At 41.4% G+C, this 25,913-nt stretch overlaps 1 protein-coding gene across 1 annotated transcript in view; it reads right to left on the reverse strand.

The window, feature by feature from the left end:
• HDAC9 (histone deacetylase 9) overlaps window positions 1–25,913 on the reverse strand; it is a 704,858-nt gene that overhangs the window by 275,691 nt on the left and 403,254 nt on the right. The window contains exons 5-7 of the mRNA XM_073333773.2: window positions 5,312–5,553; window positions 4,121–4,271; window positions 2,280–2,400 (exon numbers count right to left, since the gene is read on the reverse strand). Of these exons, the coding sequence (XP_073189874.1) occupies window positions 2,280–2,400; window positions 4,121–4,271; window positions 5,312–5,553 (514 nt within the window). The remainder of the gene's footprint in view (window positions 1–2,279; window positions 2,401–4,120; window positions 4,272–5,311; window positions 5,554–25,913) is intronic.

The raw sequence follows: 25,913 nt of genomic DNA on the forward strand, positions 1-25,913 counted from the left end.
AGCTGTGTTTATGTTCTTACTCCTCCAAGTGTGCACAAACCACAGGCTCATGTAACCAATTTCACTTTTACAGTAAGTTATGGAACTGCTCAGGATTCCCAAGAATGCCCTTTTTCACTTATCATAAAAGTCACAAAGGATAAGAGTCATGTTGCCCCACAGGGATCTGTACCAGATCAGGGAATTGAACATTTTAGGTTGTTGCGTTTTTTTAAACTGTACCAGCTGAAGCAAAGCCATTTGATTCCTGTTTATTAAATACAAATATAAATTTAAAGTGGCCTTTACTCTGCAGTTATCACTTTTTGTAGGGCAATTACCCAATATTTTGAAGAGGAGGTGTTACTCCGCTGGAAAAATATAGATGAGTTTGCCAGGAGTCGTAAAGGAGAAAGCAAAACCTTGTCTTTAGTTTGGGCAGCAAATGAAACTTCATAACTGCAGTACTTTGCAGCACGTAAAGTTAGTGTCAGCAGTGAACTCCCACACTGGAGAGCTCTTTCTGACACGTGGGCAATGCAAGAAAAACTGTGGGCAGCTCTTTCAAACCATAAATGCCCAAGGGAATTGCATCATTTGGCTCAAGGACAACATAATTTACAGAGCTTTTTTCTTGTGGGGCCCTTCGTGGAACCTCATATCTACCCATTTTACTCCTGTCCTCTTGGCTGCTGGGCCAGAAATTTTAAATAGTTAGTAGAATAGTGCACATTATATAGCACAAACTATTAAGTACAGTACCGCCATCGGAAACAATGTAATTACATATTAAAACATGTTACCAGGATTCTCAAAGAGTACAATACAGTGAAAACCCCAGAGGGAAATCTTTAATAACTGTTTAAAAAGAACTAACTCCAGATCAAAATGTTTAATCAAGGAACATCTAGGTGTCTTGGTAGATTGCACAACAGACTATCTTGGTAGGAATCTTGGGTTTGCTCCTCAGGTCTCTAAGCCTCTCTTGGGAAGGAGGTGAGACCAGCATGCTCCATATATTTCGCTCTATCCAGGCAGACTCAGGAATGGTGTTGAAGTCTCTTGGAAACATGTCCACTATCCTGTTTGCAGGATTGTTTTATATTGATACAGCTGCTATGATAAGGATGGCAGAAAAGACTGGACTGAAATAGTGAAAAAAGTGACCAGAGGAATGTAAGAGTGTAAACCCTTAGGCTACCTTGCAGCCATTGCAATGCTTAGCAGCATCACTATCTCAGTAACCTGAGAACCTCATCGTTAAGGTCTCTCTCTGAGATCAATGTGCATTCTTGGATACCTAGGGCCAACAATTTCAAAAAGAATGGTGAAAAAAGCTTAGAGATCTTTTACCACTTCTCAATATGCTAGAGAATTATTTCTAAAATCCCACACAACACATTGGACCGAAGAGCAGCATTCTACAATATCTGTTAACTTCATCTTCTACAATATCATGGCTTTGCATTATACCTGAGGCTAAAAGGAGGCTATTTCATTGTCTGAGTCTTAATCTGATAGACTCAAGCACAAAGCCATTCCCAATGGAAAAATAGGTCAGATTTGCAAGATCGCTTGAGATTTTATATAAATGATATAGCAGAAGAGATTACAGACAATTAAAACTTCAGAAAAGTTGAAAAGAAATCTCCACCCCTCCTAGATCCTCAAATTACATCAGCTTCCCTTTCTGGAAATGGGATGGCTCACCCTGAGTCTATCAATCTGTTATCCATGTTCTCCATGAGCAGGTGAACCACAAGGCCACAGCAAACTTTCATAACCAGGTCTAAAGCCAGACAAAAATTGCCTAGCATCATTATAAACACTAAACTTGGCCCAGGTTCACAAGCTTTTTAGCCAGCCTGAGTCAGCTTTTGAGTGAACCTGGGAAAATTATGGGTGTGGGTGGAAAACGGATGCATTCACATATTCTGTCTCCAAATGTGACAGTTTTGGCTGAGCTCTGCTTTGAGTTTGATAGGGGATGGTTTGAATGTGAAACTCAAGGTGAGACACTTGCGACTTGAAATAGGAAAAAAAAATACAAACTCCTGTGAATTGAAACCACTTTGTTTTGAAAAGCTCTAAGTACATCACTTTGAGTACAGGTTCTCAGTACTACTCCATTCAGTAAGAAGTGTTTTTATTTTGTTTCTTTATTAATGTTCTTGGGAGAATTTTTACTTTGGCCTGGAGACAGGTTCTCAATATCCCTGTTGGTGAGGAATTCGGGTGCCCACCCTTAGCAAGTATATCGGTGAGACATGAACACATCTTAACATAGAACAAACGTGTACCAGAGCTTGGGGTGGCGGCTCGTGGAATGATTCTTCCCATTAGTTGGAGAGTCTTTTGTTGCTGATTTACTCAACAGGAACTCTTGAAGTTTCTGCTTCACTTCTGTGCTTGCCACTGCCCCTAAAACACATAAAGATTGAAAGCTCTTCCCATTCTCCACAACACCAGGGGGGAAACAAAAACAAAAAAGAGCCAACGGCTTGTGGAAAGTGATGGAAAATAGTAGGAGCCCTGGTGGAAATCATAGTCAAACTGGGACAGAGTCTAAACTAAATGTTCACTCTGCAGGACACTTCTCTTTCAGGGCCTGATCCAAAAGCCCATTGAAGTTAATGGGAGCATTTAAGTTGACTTCAGTGGGCTTTGAATCAGGCCCTTTCTCCTGTGAATCCTTTCCAGGTACAGAACCAACTCTTAAATATCCCCAAATCATTAGGAAAAAGAAATGCTGACAGAAATAAAATATGGTCTGAGTCCCTTTGAGTTTGAGTTACCCACAGATAATATCTTCACTGAACTAAAGCAATGCTAATAGCCCCTCAAACCTGTCCTCTGCCTACTGCACTGACCCCTAACAGAATGCTGCATGACGCCTCAGAGCTAAGTCTTTATTTTCAAGGCACTTACTGACCTAGGCTTGCGATCCTAAAAGATCACCTAATGATAAGGCCTGTGGTTGACAATTTTGCTCTTGACACAATGGAACTTTCCACAGTAAGAGTGAAGCTCATTTGTGCTGGAGACAGCTTCTTGTGGGCCAGTTGGGACAGCAGAACAAACTGCCCCAAGGTATGGGAACTCACCCACCACGTTCCATTTCAAGTGCAAGCCATACTTTTTCAACCTGAAAAATAAGAGCCTGAATAGAAGAGAGGAAATCTTTTGAAAACACAATTTCAGAGACAAATTTTGCCTTCAAACACTTGTGTGCAGTTTCCACTAACGCGATGGGAGTTCCAATGAGTCTTTAGTTTTTAAAACCAAAAACATATTATAGATGCTCCTGCAAAACTGGTACTATTTTCCTTATAACTAAAAAAGGCTGAGGAATGTAAATCCTGTGGGCATGGTATGCAGATCTCTTCTGGTTTGCTCTTTGTGCTCCTTCAGCTGCACCAGCAGTAATATCTCCTTAGAGCAATTCCATTTTGAATCACTTTACATTTTTGATACCCTGGAACAATCTGGTTTTAAACTGACCTTACTGAGGGAATTATTTGTATCTGTCTCCCTCTAGTGAGCATCACATTCCAGCAATGTTCTTTCTATCATTTGCCTTAAAGCCACACTGGAGCTGGAAACAGAACTCTTGGGTACATCTCGGGAAGCTGCATCAGCAACACTGATATGCCCGTCTGAAAAGAACTAGTGATGTAGCTAGACCAGATGTGCTCACTTGAAATACTCTTAAATGCTATATTAAGTTTTCCATCTTGAAATAATGTTCAAATGAATTTCTTTGCCAGCAAGCACCCTGCTCTTTGGTAGTGCACTCCGCATGAGGTAATAAAGAAACTATCTGAGAGAGAAGATCTCAAACGAAGCTTTGTGCTTTCAAACTACATAACATTATATTTTTAAAAAGGCAAGGTAGGTATCTGAGAGGAAGATATATAACCATGGTGCAACCCCCCACATCTGCATAAACTAACAGTGTGGCTGAGCCGGTGTAACAGGTGAATCTGCATTTTTGCAGGCACACCACTTACTCCTGTGGCTGAATATTTAACGTTGAATAGGACCACACTTATTAGCCTTGCTCCTGGCCATTACCCATTGCAGGGGGTGGGGGAAGGACATATAATCTTTTTATCCTGAGTCCTGGTACCGTGGCTCTTACTTTCTCGGCCTCTTTCTTTGCCTCTGAGGGGAGGAAGTTGCTGTTCCCTGCGATGTCTCTCTAGTTCCTGCTCTTGCCTCTGCTGCTCCAGTTTCTGCTCCTTTTCAAGGAGTTCTTGCTGTTGTTTAATGGCGAGGAGTTCCTGTTGTAACTTGCAAAGAATAAAAGACATGAGCAAATGCAGTCTGCACCACTGTCCAGGTCAGTGTTGGCCAAAATAACCCACTTCAATAGCTGATATAAGAGCTTTCATCTGTGCTCATATTACTCCGTAACCCACTTTTCTATTCTTTCAAGTGGAATATTATGTTATCAGCTGCCACTAAAATCAGCTCTAATATCACAAAGTAGCTGGCTGCATTGGTTTTGCTTCTTTTCTTTCGCCAAATGTGGGTATAACCTGCACATTATTGTCACTCTCTACCAATGCAGCATCAGACTCGAGATGCTATTCTCAACTGGATTTGTCAGTCGCATCATAGAAGAGCTCACCACATTAGCAGAGCAGCAGTCTAAGATATTTCAGAAAGAAAAAGAAAAAAAACAAGACCATAATCTCTCAGTCAAAAAATCTACTTCAGTGTTTCTTCCATGACAGGTTTAATCCCATAAATCAGTTTGTTTCATATTCTGTGAGGTAGCCTAGAGAAGGGCAAAGTGCCAAATTTGCAGCACCTGTCCCCATTTTTGCAAATGTCAAAAGGCAGGAGGCCTGTCTATGTGATTTGCGGACACAGACTCAAGCAGGTGCAAAAAAAAAAAAAAACAGTCACATATACTAGGCAGATCAAAATCGCTCCTACAAAAAAGGCAGTCATATGGAGGCCTGACTGAAAATTTGGTTAAAAATGTGGACTTTGATTGACTGAGAAGGTCTCATCTGAATGAGACAGAGTATTCTATTCTAATTCAGAGTGCCTTGATTTTCTGCCTGTATAGTACAACACTGCAATAGCCTCTACCAATTATGCTTGACCATCTTTTTTTAATAGCCAAATGTTATCACCATCAAATCCAGTGTGGGTTTCCATCACTTCTCTATACCATGCACATGGACAACAATAATCACTCAAACAACATCTTTAAATCACAGTAAAACTTCCAGGAGAGGAGCACACCCTTTGCAGTATTCAGCTGAGAATATTTAGCTTACTGTGGAGGAGCCCCAAGATAAATGAAAGATTTTGCTACCTTTATGTGCTCCTGGAGCTGGGCCTGGTGCTGTCGGGTCAAGTTTTCATGCTGTTTCTGAAACTCCGCAATCAGAAGTTGTTTCTGAATTTGCTGCTGCTGCTGGATCAGAAGTAGCTCCTGCTGGAGCTGCTTTTCACGCATAATTGGGTCCACCATGGGAACCATCATCCTGAGATCTGTTCGCAAGTCCAGTGGTGTGATGGGCTCCAATCCCACAGGAACCTCTGACTTTACATCCACTATAAAATAACAACAACAAAAGGAAAATATATAAATGAATGCAGATAAAAATGAATTTATGCTGCATATTGGGGAGAACTAATTTAATTTCACCCCAAATTCCTTCAATTTATCAAAAAGAAAAGGAGTACTTGTGGCACCTTAGAGACTAACCAATTTATTTGAGCATGAGCGATGAAGTGAGCTGTAGCTCACGAAAGCTCATGCTCAAATAAATTGGTTAGTCTCTAAGGTGCCACAAGTACTCCTTTTCTTTTTGCGAATACAGACTAACACGGCTGTTACTCTGAAACCTGTCAATTTATCAAGTTAGCAAAATGCCTGTCATTGTAAGCCATATGCAAAATCTAGTCATTTCCACTAGCAATCTAACACATTCACACACCATCCTATTACTTTCCTCCCATTTTTTAAAGAAATCTCCCCCTGAGGAATAATGAGAACCCCAGCTCCTACAAAACACTGCACAACAGGTCAGAACTTGCCAGTTTGCAAACTTAGCATTATTTAGTTTAATTGGTGAGATATTACTGGGTATGCAGTGCTGTGTAACAATACACATTTAGTATACTTGTGGTATTTGGCATAAGTTGAAAGCCCTGGAGTTGTAAGAGTTCTTATTTTCAGTGGAGAAAGCTTACATTCAGACTGACTGCATATGATTTTACACCTTTACAGATATTCTGCATTATGCAGTGAGAGCCATAAATGTGCTACGCACAGAGGAAGACGCACAGGATTATATGGGACAATACTGGGAAAAATATATTTTTAAAGTTTTAAATAATGAACACTCACATGCTTACAGGAGATAGAATGTGGCACATACAATGCATTACTCATCAGAGAATGAAAAGATCTTGCTAAAAAGACTGTTTTAATTCATCCTCAGTAATGGAATAAACTGCTAACACAACATCGAACCAGGTAATGAAGAATCCCTTGATCTTTTATTCCCTGAATTCAATCCAAGGATATATACAAACTTAATGATTTTCACTATGCTACACAGCAGAGCCATTTGGGTTTTCATACCAACTGAGGGGAGTAGAACACAGATCTATCTGTTCCAAAAAGGCAGAAGTACCCACCACTTGTGCTAAAAGAGAATCTCCATTGGTAGTTAGCAGTATAGGGTCTGAGCAGTTCTCACTGAGCAGAGTCTGAGCAGTGTTTCGATTCACTAAAGGGGAATTATACACAAACACACTAGTTCACTGCAACTATTTCTACTGAAAAAAATTTAGTGGATATAAATACAGTGTCTCAAAATGATGAGCTGCACATACTTCTATGCATATTTTCTCTCATGTTTTATTTACTTTTATTGTTCCCTTGGTTCGAAACAAAGAAGAGAAGGACAGAATACAGTAGAAACATTCCAACACATAGTAGTTGTATGCTGGCTGTGACAGCTAAAACTCACATCCAACATCTTCAGCTGAGTTCTAAGCATATGCTAAAATCTGTTGGGTATACTTTGGCATCTGACACATGCGAAATAAAAAATAAACTTTTTTTTTTAAAGAAGACATGAGACACCAAATCTTTCCCTTTTTATTATATTCTCTTTGTCAATAAACTGGTAACATCAAACATTTAGTTTTACTCCTTGAAACAGTGCTTGTAAACCTCAAAGTATAATTTGACTTCTTAACCTGCTATCCCAACAGAATGATTATGCCTAACTGCTTGCTTTTGTTCTGAGACTAATCACTAAATTGTAAAAAATCACCCTTAACTTACAAAAACTACTCTTGATTATAAATAATTGCCCCAGACCAAGAGAAAGCAGCAGTCAAGAACCCAGCCTTTCATCCAAATTATTCAGCTGCAATCCACATTCCATTTGTCTAGACTAAATATAGCAGCATTTATACAAGAAATCAATAGTGCTTCCAGAGAGCAGAGCAGAGACATGAATATTTCATCAAACTCAGAGAGAAACGGCAATCAGCAAACTGACAGTTCTGTGTAGGTTGACTGGCCCTCCAGATAAGTCCCTGTTACTTGGACAATGGCTCATCGCCTGCAAGTCACAATCTTATCATAGGCACTGTTCTATTTTTAACATTACTTGTGTTGTAGGTGACAAAGGCTTATGATGTTTAAAGTGGAGGGATGGATTTTCATACATCTTCTGTGACAGGATAATAAGCCTCACCAGGGGCAATAATAGTAACTAGAGCTGTGGAAACCCTGCGGGGTTCAGTTTGCAATAGTGTTTGCAAACTGAACCCTGCAGTTTGGTTTGCAGGCACTGGCTACAAACCAATCCCTGCATGTTTGCCTGGTGATTCAAGACTGATTATAAATCGTACCTCCCAGAAGCATCCCACCTCTCTATCCCCAGAAAACCCCTATCTGGTTAGGGTGAGAAAGTGAATAGATTTTTCTAACAATGGACATTTCCCTCTCTTAATCAGCAAAATGTAGCAAACCTGAAACTCACGCTCACTTTGAAGGGATTCAAATTCTTGCTGCAAAGAATTCACACAGCTCTAATATTAGCTGCATACTGGTAGCTCCACTTCAGCAAGTTCAACTTACCATCCTCACTAGTGGGGAGAAAATCAGCCAGTGGGTATTCAGAAATAGAGACTGTGTAAATCAGTACACAATATTTACAGTGGTCATTGTTAAAGAGTCAATATTTTCCTATAAATTCGCATGATCCTGGAGACAATGCAGATATTTCCTGTCAAAAGTATTGGTAGCAATTGTGTTATCTCGGATTCTGCTGTGCAGTAACTATTGGTACAGTGATATTGACTTTTTAATGGCAACCACTGTACTGAGACCGCATCCCTGGTAACCTCATCAACCAAAACCTCAGAAATGATTCTGAACAAAATGTACATGAAACCATTAATTAAACAGACTGCTCTGGTGCTGGCTGTTGTATAGTCTTGGGCCATTTTCATTATGGTTATTTCCTACCAATTCATGAGGATGACATAGAAGGAGCCAATCAGTGTAAAAGTGGAATAATGGCGTTCAAGTGTATAAGAGCTTTGACATATTATGGTTGAGGTTCCTTTCCCCCCACCATTTTCATTTTAGAAAGATCAAAGAAGGCACAAAAATGTTTATTCTGATCACACTTCATGTGTTATGCACAGCCACATCACAGTAGAACACGTGTGTTTTTCAAGTGCACACAAGGTGCCTTAATTTTCAGTGTTTGCAACATGTGCACAGCTGAACTAGGAGTGGGAATTTTTAAACATCCCAAGAAACAATGGGTTCAGGTCTCCCATCTGAGGACTTACCAAAATCATTGGCTGAAGGAGTGGGAAGATGGGCATAAAGAAAACAGTAAGCTTTGACATCCTGCTGTCTGCTGATGAGACAACTAAAGATGTTACTCTAAGCTCCAGCGATTCAGGAACTATGCCAAAATGTTAGAGGAACAAACACTCAGCAAGTTGCAAAAACAAGTATATTGGTTTCCCTTAAGAGCTTCTTTTGCCTTAATCTTAAAATATAACAGCACAAGGGTCACAAAAGGGTCTCTATACAGGCTGCATTCAGTATATGGGCCTTACGGCAATGTTTTTGACACACTAAGGCAAATATTAGCAACACCTGCAAAACAGCATGGTCCACATGGAGCTTGCATATCCATGTATAACAATACAGAAGGTCTGATTTTAACTGACTGAGGCTTTGGTTCTTGAAGCCACTCTTACACGTGGGCATCAGTGGAGGAGCACAGCTCCTTTGTTGAAGGATGCCATTTCAAGCTGTTTCCAGTGACTCATAGTTTAAATTTCCGCTGACTGGCCTATTCAAAGATCAGGGTCTTACTCACCATTTTTGTAAGAAAACATCAGGAAAAAACAACAATCAGTGGCATTGACCACCATTTTCTCACAAAAGGGACAATCTTCCCATCCTTTGGCAATTACCTTCCTTGGTACACAATTATGTCATTTTTAAATACAGGAACTTTTACAAGAGATGCTGTAATCTGCTGATCAGGTTACCATTTGTCTGCTATTCTTTATTTGAAATTTAATGAAGAATTCTAATAGGTTTGCTTACTGTAACCTGTTTGATTCATTTACAGTTCTGAGGCTAGAGGAACTGTGTAAGTGCATTCATTGGCCGTATAGAAATTCAAGTTAATCCCTTCATCACTGAATTTCCTGGGCAGCAGGTTGAGTTGTTCAGATGGGAACGGGTGGCAGACAGGTTAAAGAAGCTAAGATCAGGTCAAGTTTTTTTGGTCACCTTTTTTGCCGGGGAGAGGGTAGCTGAAGCATTTTAGAGTTTGGAGGAGTGGCTCTTCTTCTGTGGGGAGAAGGAGGGCTGCAAAAGCTGGTGAGCTAAAATTAAATGACACATTGCAACAGGGAATATGTAAAAGACAACAGGTAACCGTCCTTTTCCTAAAGCTAGCAATTTTAATGTTGAGAGGTAAAGGAGGATTTCTGAAAACTTATAAGATTTATTAAAATCCCAAAGAAACAAACTTCAAAGAAAGGGACACAAACTATTCAAAGTGTCAGCCCAACTTTGAGACACAAGGTATAAAAAATAGACAATCCTTTCTATAGGGCATCATTGGGAAAATGTTAGTGCTACTCTTTTTAATTATATTCTCCAAAAGAGGTAATTCTTGAAATTATTACTAAGTTGTGCAGCACCATCCACAAGCATTATCTTCACTTCATAAAACGAAAACAAAAACAAACTAGAACATAATAAAGAGTTATGAACATTCAGAGAAGATAGAAGTCTTAAATTAAGATTCAAAAGTAGAGGAAAAATTAATGTACAAAATTAATATTTTTCAATGTGGAAATAGAAGGGATCGGTTGACCAGCAAGAAATCATCACATGTCCATAACCAAAGTGCTGGAGAACCCACAGAAATTAGTTTAAAATGGTAAGAGTGTGGTGTGGTGGGAAAGCTTAAAAAAATCAGTTACAATGCTTTGAACTTACTTCTTACTTTAACCCCTGAACTTTGGGATTTACGTGCAGAAAATCTAGGAGTTGGGAGGAATCACTGAGGTAAAGGCTGGGTGTGTTTTCTCCTCAGGGATTTCTGCACCACTGCGGAATGCAGAATTCATGCAGAATTAATGTTCTGTGCAGAACTTTATTTTTCCCCTGCAGAATTGGTGCTGCAGAGCTGCTGGCCACCATTAGGGGCCACTGGACCCAGCAGAGCCCAGTTCTCCAGCTCACAAATAAAGGACACTGCCCGGGGGGAAAAAGGAGGGGAAGGGGAGCTGGAGTTCCCAGCATGTCATGAAGGAAGGAGGCAGCGTGCAGGAAACTCCATACAAGCCTGGGACCCAGCATCAGGCTGTTTCTTTCTCTGGATCCCTGGGCTCTAGAGTGTAGGGGGATGGGTGTCTGGGCTGGGGGGCATGACACAGCAGGGCTCTGGTGGGTTGGGGGTGTGGGTGTCTGAGCTGCATGGGCTCCCCATGGTTGAGTTCTGGGGGGGGCGATGTCTGAGACTGGTGGAGCAGAGTTTTCCCCCAAGATGTGCCCAGCTGGCACATGTGACACATCCAGACTGAGGTGCCCAACAAAAGCATAAAGATAAACAGGAACTAGGTTGTCATATAGTTTTCTTTAATGCTCTACTCCTGGGGGGAATCTCTTTTGTTGTCTGTATTGTTACAGACATACTTGCTGACAGGTATTTTGAAATAAAGTTCCAAAATAATTGAAACTGGTGTGATTATGTAGTGTGATTTTAACAAATAAAATATACAGAATTTAAAATATTGTGTGCAGAATTTTTAATTTTGGGGCGTGGAATTCCCCCAGTGCTGTGATGTCCTGAAGCAGTGTGTGGAGGGGGTAGGAGAAATGGAGTGCTAGGGGGTTGCAGAAATGAGATATAGGGGGACAGTGGGGGAAGGTATAGAAGTAGTGGGCCACAAGTGGGAGTTGGTAGAACTATGGAACAGTGCAGGACAGGCATGTGGGGACTGAGTAAGAGAAGCAGGGTGAGGCAAGGCCACTGGGAGAGGGTGCAGGCTGAAGAAGATCTGCCCATGCAGGGAGATCTTTGCAATCATCCAGAGACAGAGTATAGGGAGAGGGGGTCAGGAGCTCAGAGTCAGTTGAGGAAGAAATTTCTCCCTGTTGGGCAACAGAATTACAGGAACATTGCATACCTAAGAGCAATCTAAGAGCAGTTCTGGCATGCTGATAAAGTGGTGTGGCAGGACCACACAGCCAATGTAAATAAACAAATAATGGAGTGATGTGTCAGTAGTGAGAATACTGGAAAATTAAGAGAGCAGCATGGTTTTGAACAGCCAGGGATAGAGGAAACATGGAGTCTGGCAAGAAAATTATTGAAATGGTCCAATGTGAAATAGTTACACAATAATTCATCATTTTGGACATGTTCCTGAGAGAAGCTGAGTGCTCACAACTGTCATTCGCTTCAGAAGGAGCTATTTGTGTTCAATGGATCTCAGGATTGGACCCATACATTGCCGAAGGGGGCTAGAAGTTTTGATTTTTAAAAGTATTGAATACATAAAGCCAGACAGTCCATGAGCAATGAGATATAGTCAAATTGAAAGGGATGCCCAGGACCAGATTCTCAGCTTCAATGGAGCAAAGTTGATTTACCCCAGCTGAGAATCTGGCCCCAAGACCTTAGCCACTAGTACCAGAATGAGACGAATCTAGACGGCCTGGGGAGAATCTCATTTTAATTATCCTTCCAGGGACACCAGCATCCTCATTTAGGACTAAAATTTAGGTTTTGTAAAAAAGGGTTTTACAAAATGTAAGATCAGTAGGAATGATTCCCTACCATCACAACTGGCAAGTGAAGGCACTTGCGCTGTAGATCATGGAGTGGTCACTTAACAGATTTCACTGTAATATTTTCTCTAAGCAATTTACATGAATTACATTTTCTCTATCATAGTCTGTCCTCTGGACATCAAAGAAAAAATGGAAGTGTAGAAAAAACCGATAGTATACACACAGGGAGATTTTCAAAGCATAAATGGCACAATGACTTTCAATGGGAGTTAGGTGCCCATTTGTGCCTTTGAAATTCTCTCCTCCTTTGTATTGGCCTGGAAGGGAAAGCACAAGAAATTAAATAACAGTTATTTTCTTCCAGAACATAAATTTATACTTAGATCACTCTTAAAGGACCATTGTGAACTGGAAATATAAATGAATTACCAAACCTGATGAGACACTCATCTAATGTTACAGTACCCAGCAGCAGAGTAATAGATTGGACTAGAAATGTATTCCCCCTTGTTCTTCATAAGGGATCTTACCATGATTATACCTTTTCTCTCTTTCTTTTAAGCATTTGCATACATGTCATAAATGAGAAGTAAAATAAATGCAAACAGCGTTCTGGGCTTTGATTTACCATTCTCTTATTTCCCAAGGGCCTGAAAAGGAAGCTCAGACAACCACAAACTTCTAAAATATCAGTGAGAGGCCTTGAAATACCAACACTGAAATAAAAGCTAGCTGGCTGGCTGTTTTAAAAATCAAAGACTGTATTATATTGATTTACTAAATTCAGACTCTTTCTCTGCAAATATGTTTTTGAGTTAAACAGTCATAACAAGCCATAATACAAACATGAATTCCACATAATTTGTAATACCCAAAAAGTTCTTAAATGTTTTAGTGTTTGCTATTACTTCACTAGTGAGTACTTAGCAAAAAGCTCCATTTATAAGCGTTCCAGTTTTCTTGCAAACATCAAGCCAACATCTTGCTGTTAACTAGCAGGGGTCAGAGGATTACAGGCAAATGAACACAAGATGTTACATTAAAATCTGAAACAAATTCAAAATCTGTTAAAACCAAAACCATGATGATATGTTATCAAAGTCAGACCTGGGCTATATTTGGATTTCCATGTTGCTCTATTTATGCTTCTGCCAGTACTGTTCTTACCCACAGATTCTCTACACCTGCTGACATATGGGACTATTCATTTTTCAGAAACTGCCCTTTTCTTACAGGGAATCTGAATGGTCTTAATTCTAGATACTTCTCCTGCCAGCAAGATAAAAATATGCCAAAGATATATTTTAAAATGCAGAATCTCTCCCCAACCTTTGAACTTCCTTCACAGCTCCAATGTCCATGCTATACCCATGGTGACAACTAATTAATATAATATAATATACACACAGTATAAATGTTATGTGTAGACACGTCATATCTGTATCTACCTGGCCAGATTGTGCCTGACCGCTGCATATGTATGCAAGAAAGGGAAGGTGAGAATACAAATGGAATAATAGAATCCTAGAAATGGAGGACTGGAACGGACTTCGAAAAGTCATCTAATCCAGCCCCTTTCGCTGAGGCAGAATCAAGTAAATCTAGACCATCCCTGAGAGGTGTTTGTCCAACCTGTTCTTAACAACCTCCAATGATGCAGATTCCACCACCTCCCTGGAAGTCTATTTCAGTGCTTACCTATCCTTATAAAGCTTTTCCTAATATCTAACTAAAATCTCCCTTGCTACAGATTAAGCCCATTATTTCTTGTCCTACCTCCAGTGAACCTGGGGAACAACTGATTGCAGTCCTCTTTATAATGACCCTTAACATATTTGAAGACTGTTATCAGATCTCCTCTCAGTTTACTTTATTTAAGCATTCCTCAACCCTTATGTCCCCCATGCAATGACCAGACACAACTGTAGCCCTGTTTTCCTGTCTTTTCTTGATCATTACTGAAGACTGGATCTAATGTGACACCATTGTCTGCAGAACTAAATACACATGTATCCCCGACTCAATACAGTTTATCAATACCCTTGTTTAAGATCATGTAGCCAGTTTTCAATCCATGTGACATAAGCAACAGAGTTCTAAAGTGTAAATTAGACAGGAGCATATCACTGGCTGTGTGTCTATGTATACACACAGCCACAAACATTGATCTGAATGAATCCTTGGTGTTCAGACATGCACGCACATATCCTGTCATATTTGCAAAAAGTAAAGGATAGCTGTCATACACTGGGCACATGCTTTCCCCATCCTCCTTTCTTTCAAAAATATAAAAACCTGGACTGTGATTTCAGCAATTCTGCGGTTCCCATCTCAAACTACTGCATGTAATCAAAGAAGGCAAAAAAAACTCTCAATGACTTTTGTTCAAAATCTAACAAAGAAGGATTTTAGCAAACACCACTTTGAAACGGTCAAATGAATGTAATGTAATTCCTAAAAGGTAATTTTTACTCCCAGTCACTGAGATTGAATAGTAAAAAAATCATGGGCCAGATTCCCTGGTTTACTCTGAATAGGCTCGGAAAACAAAGGGATGGTTATGGGAGACAGGCTGCGGGAGGGTTACACAGCTGATTACGGATCACTGATTCTGCCACCTGGCTCTGATGGCTCTCAGGGCTCCTGTAACCAGTGCTAGCTGCCAACACGCCCAAGGGACTGTCTGCCAATAAAACTTAGCCAGAGCACACTATGTTCTGACGACTCCTCCTTACTCCATCATTCTCTTGCGCTGGAGACTGCCTGGTCCAGTCCACACAAGAGATCCACTTCCTGGACACTACAGTGCTAATAAACAATGGCCACATAAACACCACCCTATACCGTAAACCTACTGACCGCTATTCCTACCTGCATGCCTCCAGCTTTCACCCTGACCACACCACACGATCCATCGTCTACAGCCAAGCTCTGCGATACAACCGCATTTGCTCCAACCCCTCAGACAGAGACAAACACCTACAAGATCTCTGTCAAGCTTTCTTACAACTACAATACCCACCTGCAGAAGTAAAGAAACAGATTGATAGAGCCAGAAGAGTTCCCAGAAGTTACCTACTACAGGACAGGCCTAACAAAGAAAATAACAGAACGCCACTAGCCGTCACCTTCAGCCCCCAACTAAAACCCCTCCAACGCATTATTAAGGATCTACAACCTATCCTAAAGGATGACCCAACACTCTCACAAGTCTTGGGAGACAGGCCAGTCCTTGCCTACAGACAGCCCCGCAACCTGAAGCAAATACTCACCAACAACCACATACCACACAACAGAACCACTAACCCAGGAACTTATCCTTGCAACAAAGCCCGTTGCCAATTGTGCCCACATATCTATTCAGGGGACACCATCACAGGGCCTAATAACATCAGCCACACTATCAGAGGCTCGTTCACCTGCACATCCACCAATGTGATCTATGCCATCATGTGCCAGCAATGCCCCTCTGCCATGTACATTGGTCAAACTGGACAGTCTCTACGTAAAAGAATAAATGGACACAAATCAGATGTCAAGAATTATAACATTCATAAACCAGTCGGAGAACACTTCAATCTCTCTGGTCACGCAATCACAGACATGAAGGTCGCTATCTTAAAACAAAAAAACTTCAAATCCAGACTCCAGCGAGAAACTGCTGAATTGGAATTCATTTGCAAATTGGATACTATTAATTTAGGCTTAAATAGAGACTGGGAGTGGCTAAGTCATTATGCAAGGTAGCCTGTTTCCTCTTGTTTTTTCCTACCCCCCCAGATGTTCTGGTTTAACTTGGATTTAAACCTGGAGAATGGTCAGTTTAGATGAGCTATTACCAGCAGGAGAGTGAGTTTGTGTGTGTATGGGGGTGGGGGGGATGTGAGAAAACCTTGATCTATGCAGGAAATAGCCCGACTTGATTATGTAAAGAGTTGTCACTTTGGATGGGCTAGCACCAGCAGGAGAGTGAATTTGTGTGGGGGGGTGGAGGGTGAGAAAACCTGGATTTGTGCTGGAAATGGCCCACCTGTTGATCACTTTAGATAAGCTATTACCAGCAGGACAGTGGGGTGGGAGGAGGTATTGTTTCATGATTTCTGTGTGTATATAAAGTCTGCTGCAGTTTCCACGGTAAACATCTGATGAAGTGAGCTGTAGCTCACGAAAGCTCATGCTCAAATAAATTGGTTAGTCTCTAAGGTGCCACAAGTACTCCTTTTCTTTTTGTAGGAAGGCTAGTGGCTATAATAGCTTTCCATCAGTTGACCAATCTCCAGCATGGGGATAAAACCAGTTTCCATCAAATCACAAAAGTATAGGAAAGGGGCCAAGAATTTTCTCCTATCACTGAGATCCCAAAGGAAGTATCACTTGAGTGGGCTGGTAGCTGTGTCCCCTAATACCATTTGCTACCAAATGCAGCTCATACAGTAGGCAGACATGTGCAAGTAAACTGTCCACAAATAAAGCTCAAACATGGGCTACCCATTGCCCATGAAAATATGAGTGAGGGCTATGTCAGGCAGTCAACTCAGTGCAAACCTGTCAGAGGACAGCAGATAACATAAACTAGAAAAAGTATATAAAAAACAAAGACTCTAGAATTTACATTTCTAAAAGGCATACTTAGAAAGCCTCAGCCTTTTGAATTTCTACAGCTACGTGTAAGTTGTTGAGATATGAGAATGCCCAGGTTTTATCACATTGCATAGTGTAACTTAATGTGCCACAACTCACTGAGCTCACAACCTCTTGAGAAGTCATTATACCCAGGAAATTTAAAAAAAGACACTTGATTATTTCAATGCCTTTAATCAATGTTTTTGGAACACCCTGGTCTTTGACAAGCAGGGGGCTAAACATGGTTTCTAATCACAGAAACAGAAAAGGGGAGGCATTGAACTGAACCTTCCTACAGAGGAGAAACAAAAATCCTGAAAGGAAGATAATATCTCTTTAGAAGTCTTTTGCAATGGGGGACTGGATAAACTGGTAATGAGATACATATTGAAACCTGAACTGCTACCCAAAGAGTAAAGATCCTGTACATACAAGGTTGTTAATTACTGTTTATATTTATTAGTAAAAAATGATATATTTCATTGTATATTTTATCTCTATCTTCCTCCACCTTTAATATGTTCCTTGTTTTCTTAGACTGCATGCTATTCAGGCCAGGGACTGTGTGTGTGGGGAGGTGGGGGGAAAGGAGTGGGTGTGTGCACGCATGTGTACACATGCCACACCTAGAATATTTTGGGTACTACTAGAACACAAAGGGATACAACATAAATGCAAAGAGACCACCATGATAGCAGACACATGCCATTCCAGTTCCATATTTTTGTGTGTGTCTGGTAGTGTAGCTGACACAAGGAAGACAAATGCATTGTTGAAGCAAATAAGGTGAGTGGATAAAGGGACAGGAAAATTTAGGGGTAGACTGAAGGGGGAAATGAAAGGGGATGACTGATGGAAAGGCCTCCTGCAGTGAGGCAGCACCAGTTAGGCACACCTGCAGAACATGCTTTACCCAGAGAAGTGGAGTTTAGAAGGGCGAGATTAGCCACAGAAGGGGTGCCGGGGGGCAGTTTTCCTAAGAGTAGAGAGGCTGCCAAGGACTACTTGTGATATCCGGTAGCAAGGGCAGATCAGCCTGAGGCAGTTACTAAAAACTTTTCCTTCAACCACCCTGTTTGGGGCAATCTAACACAATAAACTCAATCTGAGCGAAGGCCCTGGAGAGCTGCTTCTAGCCAACAACCTGTGGTGGGTTCTGGGAAATGCCACCAGGGAATAGATTCTAGGGGACTGTAAATTGGACTCAAAAAAGACCCCAGGAATGACTTGAACTCCTGCTGTGAATAATAAGTTTGCTCAGGAAAGGGCAGCTCCTGTAGGGGACCCAAGGGCAAGAGACTCAAGACACTACAGCTGAGCCAAAGCGGAGGGTCAGCTGACTACAGGGGCTCAGAAGAAGCGGGGAAAGCACAATGAGCAGACAGCATGAGGCTTGGTACGATGAAGAGCTGCAGTTTTAGGAGTGGAGTGGGATGATGGGGACAAACAACCAATGGAAAAATTATACAGGGCTCAAGATACAGAACTGAGATGATTTTGATATTAGAAGTCAGCTACTGCTTCAGTTTCCCATGAAGAAGGGAAGGGGAAACTACTGGGACTTGCTTCCTGGGAGGGCCCCTCTAGGTCTGGTGAGAGGATTATAGAGGACTGGATGGCCCTGATATACCCACTGCACCCTCTCCTGCAGCTGGTGTATACTTTGGAAAACAATCCTGGATTGGCTTTGGGATGGACTATATATAAATCAACAGATCTTTTCCACCGCTGGTGTTTATGCTTATAAGAGAGGAGCTTCAGAGTGAGGGATTACACAAAAGGACACACAACAGAAAGTAAAAAAGGAAATCAAGGAAGTACCCATCAATCGTCATGGACACTTAGTGCATGCCACTGCCTCCCAAACATGAAGACATTTTGGTTTTACAGCATCCAAATTCAAACCACAGCAATTTATGGAAAATAATCCCAAGTCAGCCTTTTTTCCCCTCTGCTATTAAGAATGAGTATGGGGATTGCTTAAGGTAGAGAAGAAGAGAAACAACACATATTCACAGTTCTACTCAATCAACATTTTATAGGACTCTTTCCACTGTAAACAGTGAGGTCTACTTGGCAAAGTCATACTTTGTGGGTTTTCTTTGAATATCAGATTACATTCTTGAGCTGAAAACAAAATTAAGCTGCTGAGAGATCTAATATTTAGTTCACACAATTATGTGACTTATCTAGCTTCCCTAATCTATTATACTGTGTATTTGAACGCTTCTTTTTCTAATTTGGCTTCTTTGAACACATGAAATGGTTTAATCATAGAATCATAGAATATCAGGGTTGGAAGGGACTTCAGGAGGTCATTTAGTCCAACCCTCTGCTCAAAGCAGGACCGATCTCCAATTAAATCATCTCAGCCAGGGCTCTGTGAAGCCTGACCTTAAAAACTTCTAAGGAAGGAGATTCCACTACCTCCCTAGGTAACGCATTCCAGTGTTTCACCACTCTCCTAGTGAAAAAGTTTTTCCTAATATCCAACCTAAAGCTCCCCCACTGCAACTTGAAACCATTACTCCTTGTTCTGTCATCTGCTACCATTGAGAACAGTCTAGAGCCATCCTCTTTGGAACCCCCTTTCAGGTAGTTGAAAGCAGCTATCAAATCCCCCCTCATTCTTCTCTTCTGAAGACTAAACATCCCCAGTTCCCTCAGCCTCTCCTCTTAACTCATGTGTTCCAGTCCCATAATAATTTTTGTTGCCCTCCGCTGGACTCTTTCCAATTTTTCCACATCCATCTTGTAGTGTAGGGCCCAAAACTGGACACAGTACTCCAGATGAGGCCTCACCAGTGTCGAATAGAGGGGAACGATCACGTCCCTCGATCTGCTGGCAATGCCCCTACTTATACATCCCAAAATGCCATTGGCCTTCTTGACAACAAGGGCACACTGTTGACTCATATCCAGCTTCTCGTTCACTGTAATCCCTAGGTCCTTTTCTGCAGAACTGCTGCCGAGCCATTCGGTCCCTAGTCTGTAGCAGTGCATTGGATTCTTCCGTCCTAAGTGCAGGACTCTGCACTTGTCCTTGTTGAACTTCATCAGATTACTTTTGGCCCAATCCTCCAATTTGTCTACGTCCCTCTGTATCCTATCCCTACCCTCCAGCATATTTACCTCTCCTCCCAGTTTAGTGTCATCTGCAAACTTGCTGAGGGTGCAATCCACACCATCCTCCAGATCATTTATGAAGATATTGAACAAAACCGGCCCCAGGATCGACCCTTGGGGCACTCCGCTTGATACCGGCTGCCAACTAGACATGGAGCCATTGATCACTACCTGTTGAGCCTGACAATCTAGCCAGCTTTCTATCCACCTTATAGTCCATTCATCCAGCCCATACTTCTTTAACTTGTTGGCAAGAATACTGTGGGAGACCATGTCAAAAGCTTTGCTAAAGTCAAGGAACAACACGTCCACTGCTTTCCCTTCATCCACAGAGCTAGTTATCTCATCATAGAAGGCAATTAGATTAGTCAGGCATGACTTGCCCTTGGTGAATCCATGCTGACTGTTCCTGATCACTTTCTTCTCCTCTAAGAGCTTCAGAATTGATTCCTTGAGGACCTGCTCCATGATTTTTCCAGGGACTGAGGTGAGGCTGACTGGCCTGTAGTTCCCAGGATCCTCCTTCTTCCCTTTTTTAAAGATGGGCACTACATTAGCCTTTTTCCAGTCGTCCGGGACCTCCCCCGATCGCCATGAGTTTTCAAAGATAATGGCCAATGGCTCTGCAATCACATCCGCCAACTCCTTTAGCACTCTCGGATGCAACGCATCCAGCCCCATGGACTTGTGCACGTCCAGCTTTTCTAAATAGTCCCAAACCACTTCTTTGACCACAGAGGGCTGGTCACCTCCTCCCCATGCTGTGCTGCCCAGTGCAGTAGTCTGGGAGCTGACCTTGTTCGTGAAGACAGAGGCAAAAAAAGCATTGTGTACATTAGCTTTTTCCACATCCTCTGTCACTAGGTTGCCTCCCTCATTCAGTAAGGGGCCCACACTTTCCTTGACTTTCTTCTTGTTGCTAACATACCTGAAGAAACCCTTCTTGTTACTCTTAACATCTCTTGCTAGCTGCAACTCCAGGTGTGATTTGGCCTTCCTGATTTCACTCCTGCATGCCTGAGCAATATTTTTATACTCATCCCTGGTCATTTGTCCAATCTTCCACTTCTTGTAAGCTTCTTTTTTGTATTTAAGATCAGCAAGGATTTCACTGTTAAGCCAAGCCGGTCACCTGCCATATTTACTATTCTTTCTACACATCGGGATGGTTTGTCCCTGTAACCTCAATAAGGATTCTTTAAAATACAGCCAGCTCTCCTGGACTCCTTGGGCTATTACCAGCAGGAGAGTGAGTTTGTGACTGGGCGGTGGAGGGTGAGAAAACCTGGATTTGTGCTGGAAATGGCCCAACTTGATGATCACTTTAGATAAGCTATTACCAGCAGGACAGTGGGGTGGGAGGAGGTATTGTTTCATGATCTCTGTGTGTATATAAAGTCTGCTGCTGTATCCACGGTATGCATCCGATGAAGTGAGCTGTAGCTCACAAAAGCTCATGCTCAAATAAATTGGTTAGTCTCTAAGGTGCCACAAGTATTCCTTTTCTTTTTCCCCCTCATGTTATTCTCCCAGGGGTTCTTGCCCATCAGCTCCCTGAGGGAGTCAAAGTCTGCTTTTCTGAAGTCCAGGGTCCGTATTCTGCTGCTTTCCTTTCTTCCTTGTGTCAGGATCCTGAACTTGACCATCTCATGGTCACTGCCTCCCAGGTTCCCATCCACTTTTGCTTCCCCTACTAATTCTTCCTGGTTTGTGAGCAGCAGGTCAAGAAGATCTCTGCCCCTAGTTGGTTCCTCCAGTACTTGCACCAGGAAACTGTCCCCTACATTTTCCAAAAACTTCCTGGATTGTCTGTTTAGCTCTGACTTTGCTCATATATTTATTTATTTTGCTAAGGGTCCATTTTGCTTCTTTAACACAAAGTTGTTTAACGTTTCTTATTCAATTTAGAATATTGTGATGATAGACATAATGAGCACTAAAAATATGATCCATCCGACACTCAGAGAGAACATAGATATTAAGATCTTTTTAACAATGAAATCCAAAAACACTGTACGTTATTAGGCATACTCAACATTCCCTATACCAAATAGATCTATGGCTAACATCCGCTGGAATGTAAAGCTATTATTTTAGCCACCAGAGGGAGTCTATTTTTAAGTCAATAAAAACACATTTAGAATTAAAAGAAAAGAAAATACAAGGGAAAGAGAATGCAAACAGACTCCCTGGTTTCTATCAAGACATATATGAATGGGCAATTTAATTAAAATCAGGTTGAATTTAGTGTGGTCTTTACTTTATCAAAAATGAAGAATAATCCTGAATTGTTATTAGAAATGTTTTCCATGAATAGAATTTCTCTTAATATAATCTTTCATGTATGACTGTAGAGTGATCAGGTTGATCTAGAATGATGTTCTAATATTCCCATTGTCAGGACAATACCCCAGATTTCCATTCAGATTAGCGTTCTTTCCTTATTTGTCTTCAAGTCACTTCCATGAGTCTTAGTCCAACTGTTTTAGACATGCGCTGGCTCACCTAACAACTGTAAACACAGCAGATTGTCTCCAATTTACTTCTGATTAAGTCATCTTGTGAACAAGCACAGTTATGGTTTTTAAGATACTGGGTGAGAAAGAAATTAAAATTTCCCTTCATTTACGCAAACGTTTGCCTTTATAATTTTTAATCACCAAGCAAACAAACTATAGGATTTTTTTGTGATGGCAACTTTCCAGGTACTGCTGCATTAGATAGGGAAACGACTCTTATTCTGAAAAATCACAGAAAAATGTTTGTATGTTCCATAATACTCTATAACCTAATTGCCTAGACAAATGAATCACTTCTAAATATATACAGAAATAGGACCATTAGATGAAGTAACTACACAGAACAAGTTTGTACAATGCTGCTAGGAAATAATAAGTAAAGTATCACATCTGATTCAGAGAAACTGAGACAGAAATTATAACCCATTAATTGGTTTTCTGCATCTGTGCACATCAATTTATATATAGTGGGTTGCTTCTCTTTTCCTCATATCTGACAGGTAACAAGTCACTCCAGTAAGAGGATTTTTGGTACATTTTCCTCAGATTCTCACAAAAGATTCTTTTCCCCAGCAAGATTTTCTATAGCTGTAAGACTGCAGTAGGCCCGACCGTAAGGGACTTCCATTGATTTTAGTAGGCTTTGGATCAGACCCAGTATAAACACTCAGGTTGGAATTTTCAAATGAGTCTAATTAAAATTCAAGGATCCCAGCCTAATCAACCAGACACTGAAAGAACTATTTACCACATTAAAACTAATATTTCTAGGTTGTTTCTGGTCTGAACTAATAGTTACATGAGACCATCTTAACATAGTTCATTGTGAAAAAAATTGAATGGTGTTAACTGAAATTGTAACCTAATTGAAGGGGTCATATTGTGATACATAAAGACTATGACCAGGTAAGAATTTCTATTTCTGCTCTCTCAGGACATCCTCTACAACTCATGGGACCTGACTCACAATCCCTCATGGAATTATTGCATCTGATATGGTACACCAAGAGCTAGGTGAAGAACTAAGTGGGAGTAACTGCTCTAAACACCAGTCATGCTGGCAGACATGAAGGAAAACTTTAAAAAGGATAGGGCTACGCGGGGGTCACAATTAATGGCTGGGCTGCAATTAAGCAAGAGGAAGGATGGTTCAGTGATTAGGGTGATAATTTAGGACTTGAGACCTGGGTCCTATTGCCTACTCTGCCCCAGACTTCCTGCGTGACCTTGGGCACATTGCTTAGCCTCTGTTCCCCATATGTAGAATGAGGATATTAAGAACATAAGAGTGGCCATACTGGGTCAGACCAAAGGTCCATCTAGCCCAGTATCCTGTCTTCCAACAATGGCCAATGCCAGGTGCTCCAGAGGGAATGAACAGAACAGGTAATCATCAAGTGATCCATCTTCTGTTGCCCATTCCCAGCTTCTGGCAAAATATTACCCTACCTCACAGGTATATGGTAAGAATAAATATATTAAAGATTTTGATGCACTCCAATACTACAATAATGGGGCCTATAAGTACCTCAGATACAAACCCAGCCACTACATTAAAGGGACAACTTTGAGATGGGTGGATTGATGGTGAGTTCGCATTTAAACTAGAGGGCTGTAATTGGGTGAGGTAGTATCTCTAAAATTGTGTTTATTAGTGAAATCCCATCAGTCAGCAAAGATACACTCAAAACCTTTTTTGAGATCACATTAAATCTTGATTGTAAAACTAGCTGATAGTGCTTAGAGAAAGCATCCAGGGAGGAGAGGACAAGACCGCCTAGATATTTTGGAAGCCATATGGGTTGCCAAGGGGATCATGCCACGTTTCCAGACATTTTCAGGAAGGAATCAAAGATAGTGAACAACCTGTAGAGGCAATAGTTCTGGGGAGGGGAAATTCAAGTGGTTTGTGAGAAAGATGATAGTCATAAAGGAGGAGAGGATATATCTGTGGTGGAGGAGGTCCTCGGATTGTTTCCAGAGGCATTCAGAGGGATGAGAATAGGAGCAGAAGATATGGGCTGTGAGCCAGGGTTGAGAGTCCGTGAGATGGAAGGTGCATTGGGGAGTGGTGAAAGAGGGAATGGAGTTGAGGGGACTGATTACAGATTAAATGGATTGAGGAAGAAGAGAAGAGGGTGCAGAGCTCCAGGGAAGTCAGGGTTTAGATACTGGATTGATGGGAAGAAGTATAAAACCCTAAGATATATACACTTCAGGTGCTTATCTAATTAAATCTCTAGCCCTTTTGATGTTTACTAGCCATCATATAAATTACCCTAAAAATACACAACAAATAAAAAAAGCATAGTCAAACCTTAATCTCTCAATCACTGCCTTACATCTCCAGAAGCCTTCCTTTGATTCATTAGTGCAAGTAGAATATGTAAAACCTGGTTTTAGAGCTTGCTAAAGGAGATTTCTGACAACTTTGAAAATCCTTTAGAGAAACCAAATTCATTTCCACCAAAGAACCTCTTTCCCTAAAAGAGAAGGCTGACAGGGGACATAACAGTTTTCTAATACATAAAAGGTTGTTACAAGGAGAAGGGAGAAAATTGTTCTCATTAACCTCTGATGATAGGACAAGAAGCAATAGGCTTAAATTGCAGCAAGGGAGGTTTAGATTTGACATTAGGAAAAACTTCAGGGTGGTTAAGCATTGGAATAAATTGCCTAGGGAGGTGGTGGAATCTCCATCATTGGAGATTTTTAAGAGCAGGTTAGATAAACACCTGTCAGGAATAATCTATATAATACTTAGTCCTGCCACGAGTGCAGGGGACTGGACTAGATGACTTCTCAAGGTCCCTTCCAGTCCTATGGGTATGTCTACACTACGGAATAAGGTCGAATTTATAGAAGTCGGTTTTTTAGAAATCGGTTTTATATATTCGAGTGTGTGTGTCCCCACAGAAAATGCTCTAAGTGCATTAAGTGCATTAACTCGGCGGAGTGCTTCCACAGTACCGAGGCTAGAGACGACTTCCGGAGCGTTGCACTGTGGGTAGCTATCCCACAGTTCCCGCAGTCTCCGCTGCCCATTGGAATTCTGGGTTGAGATCCCAATGCCTGATGGGGCTAAAACAATGTGGTGGGTGGTTCTGGGTACATATTGTCAGGCCCCCATTCCCTCCCTCCCTCCATGAAAGCAAGGGCAGACAATCGTTTCGCGCCTTTTTTCCTGAGTTACCTGTGCAGATGCCATATCACGGCAAGCATGGAGCCCGCTCAGGTAACCGTCACCGTATGTCTCCTGGGTGCTGGCAGACGCGGTACGGCATTGCTACACAGTAGCAACAACCCATTGCCTTCTGGCAGCAGACGGTGCAATATGA

This window comes from Lepidochelys kempii, chromosome 2 (assembly GCF_965140285.1).
Source record: "Lepidochelys kempii isolate rLepKem1 chromosome 2, rLepKem1.hap1, whole genome shotgun sequence".
NCBI lineage: Eukaryota > Metazoa > Chordata > Testudines > Cheloniidae > Lepidochelys > Lepidochelys kempii.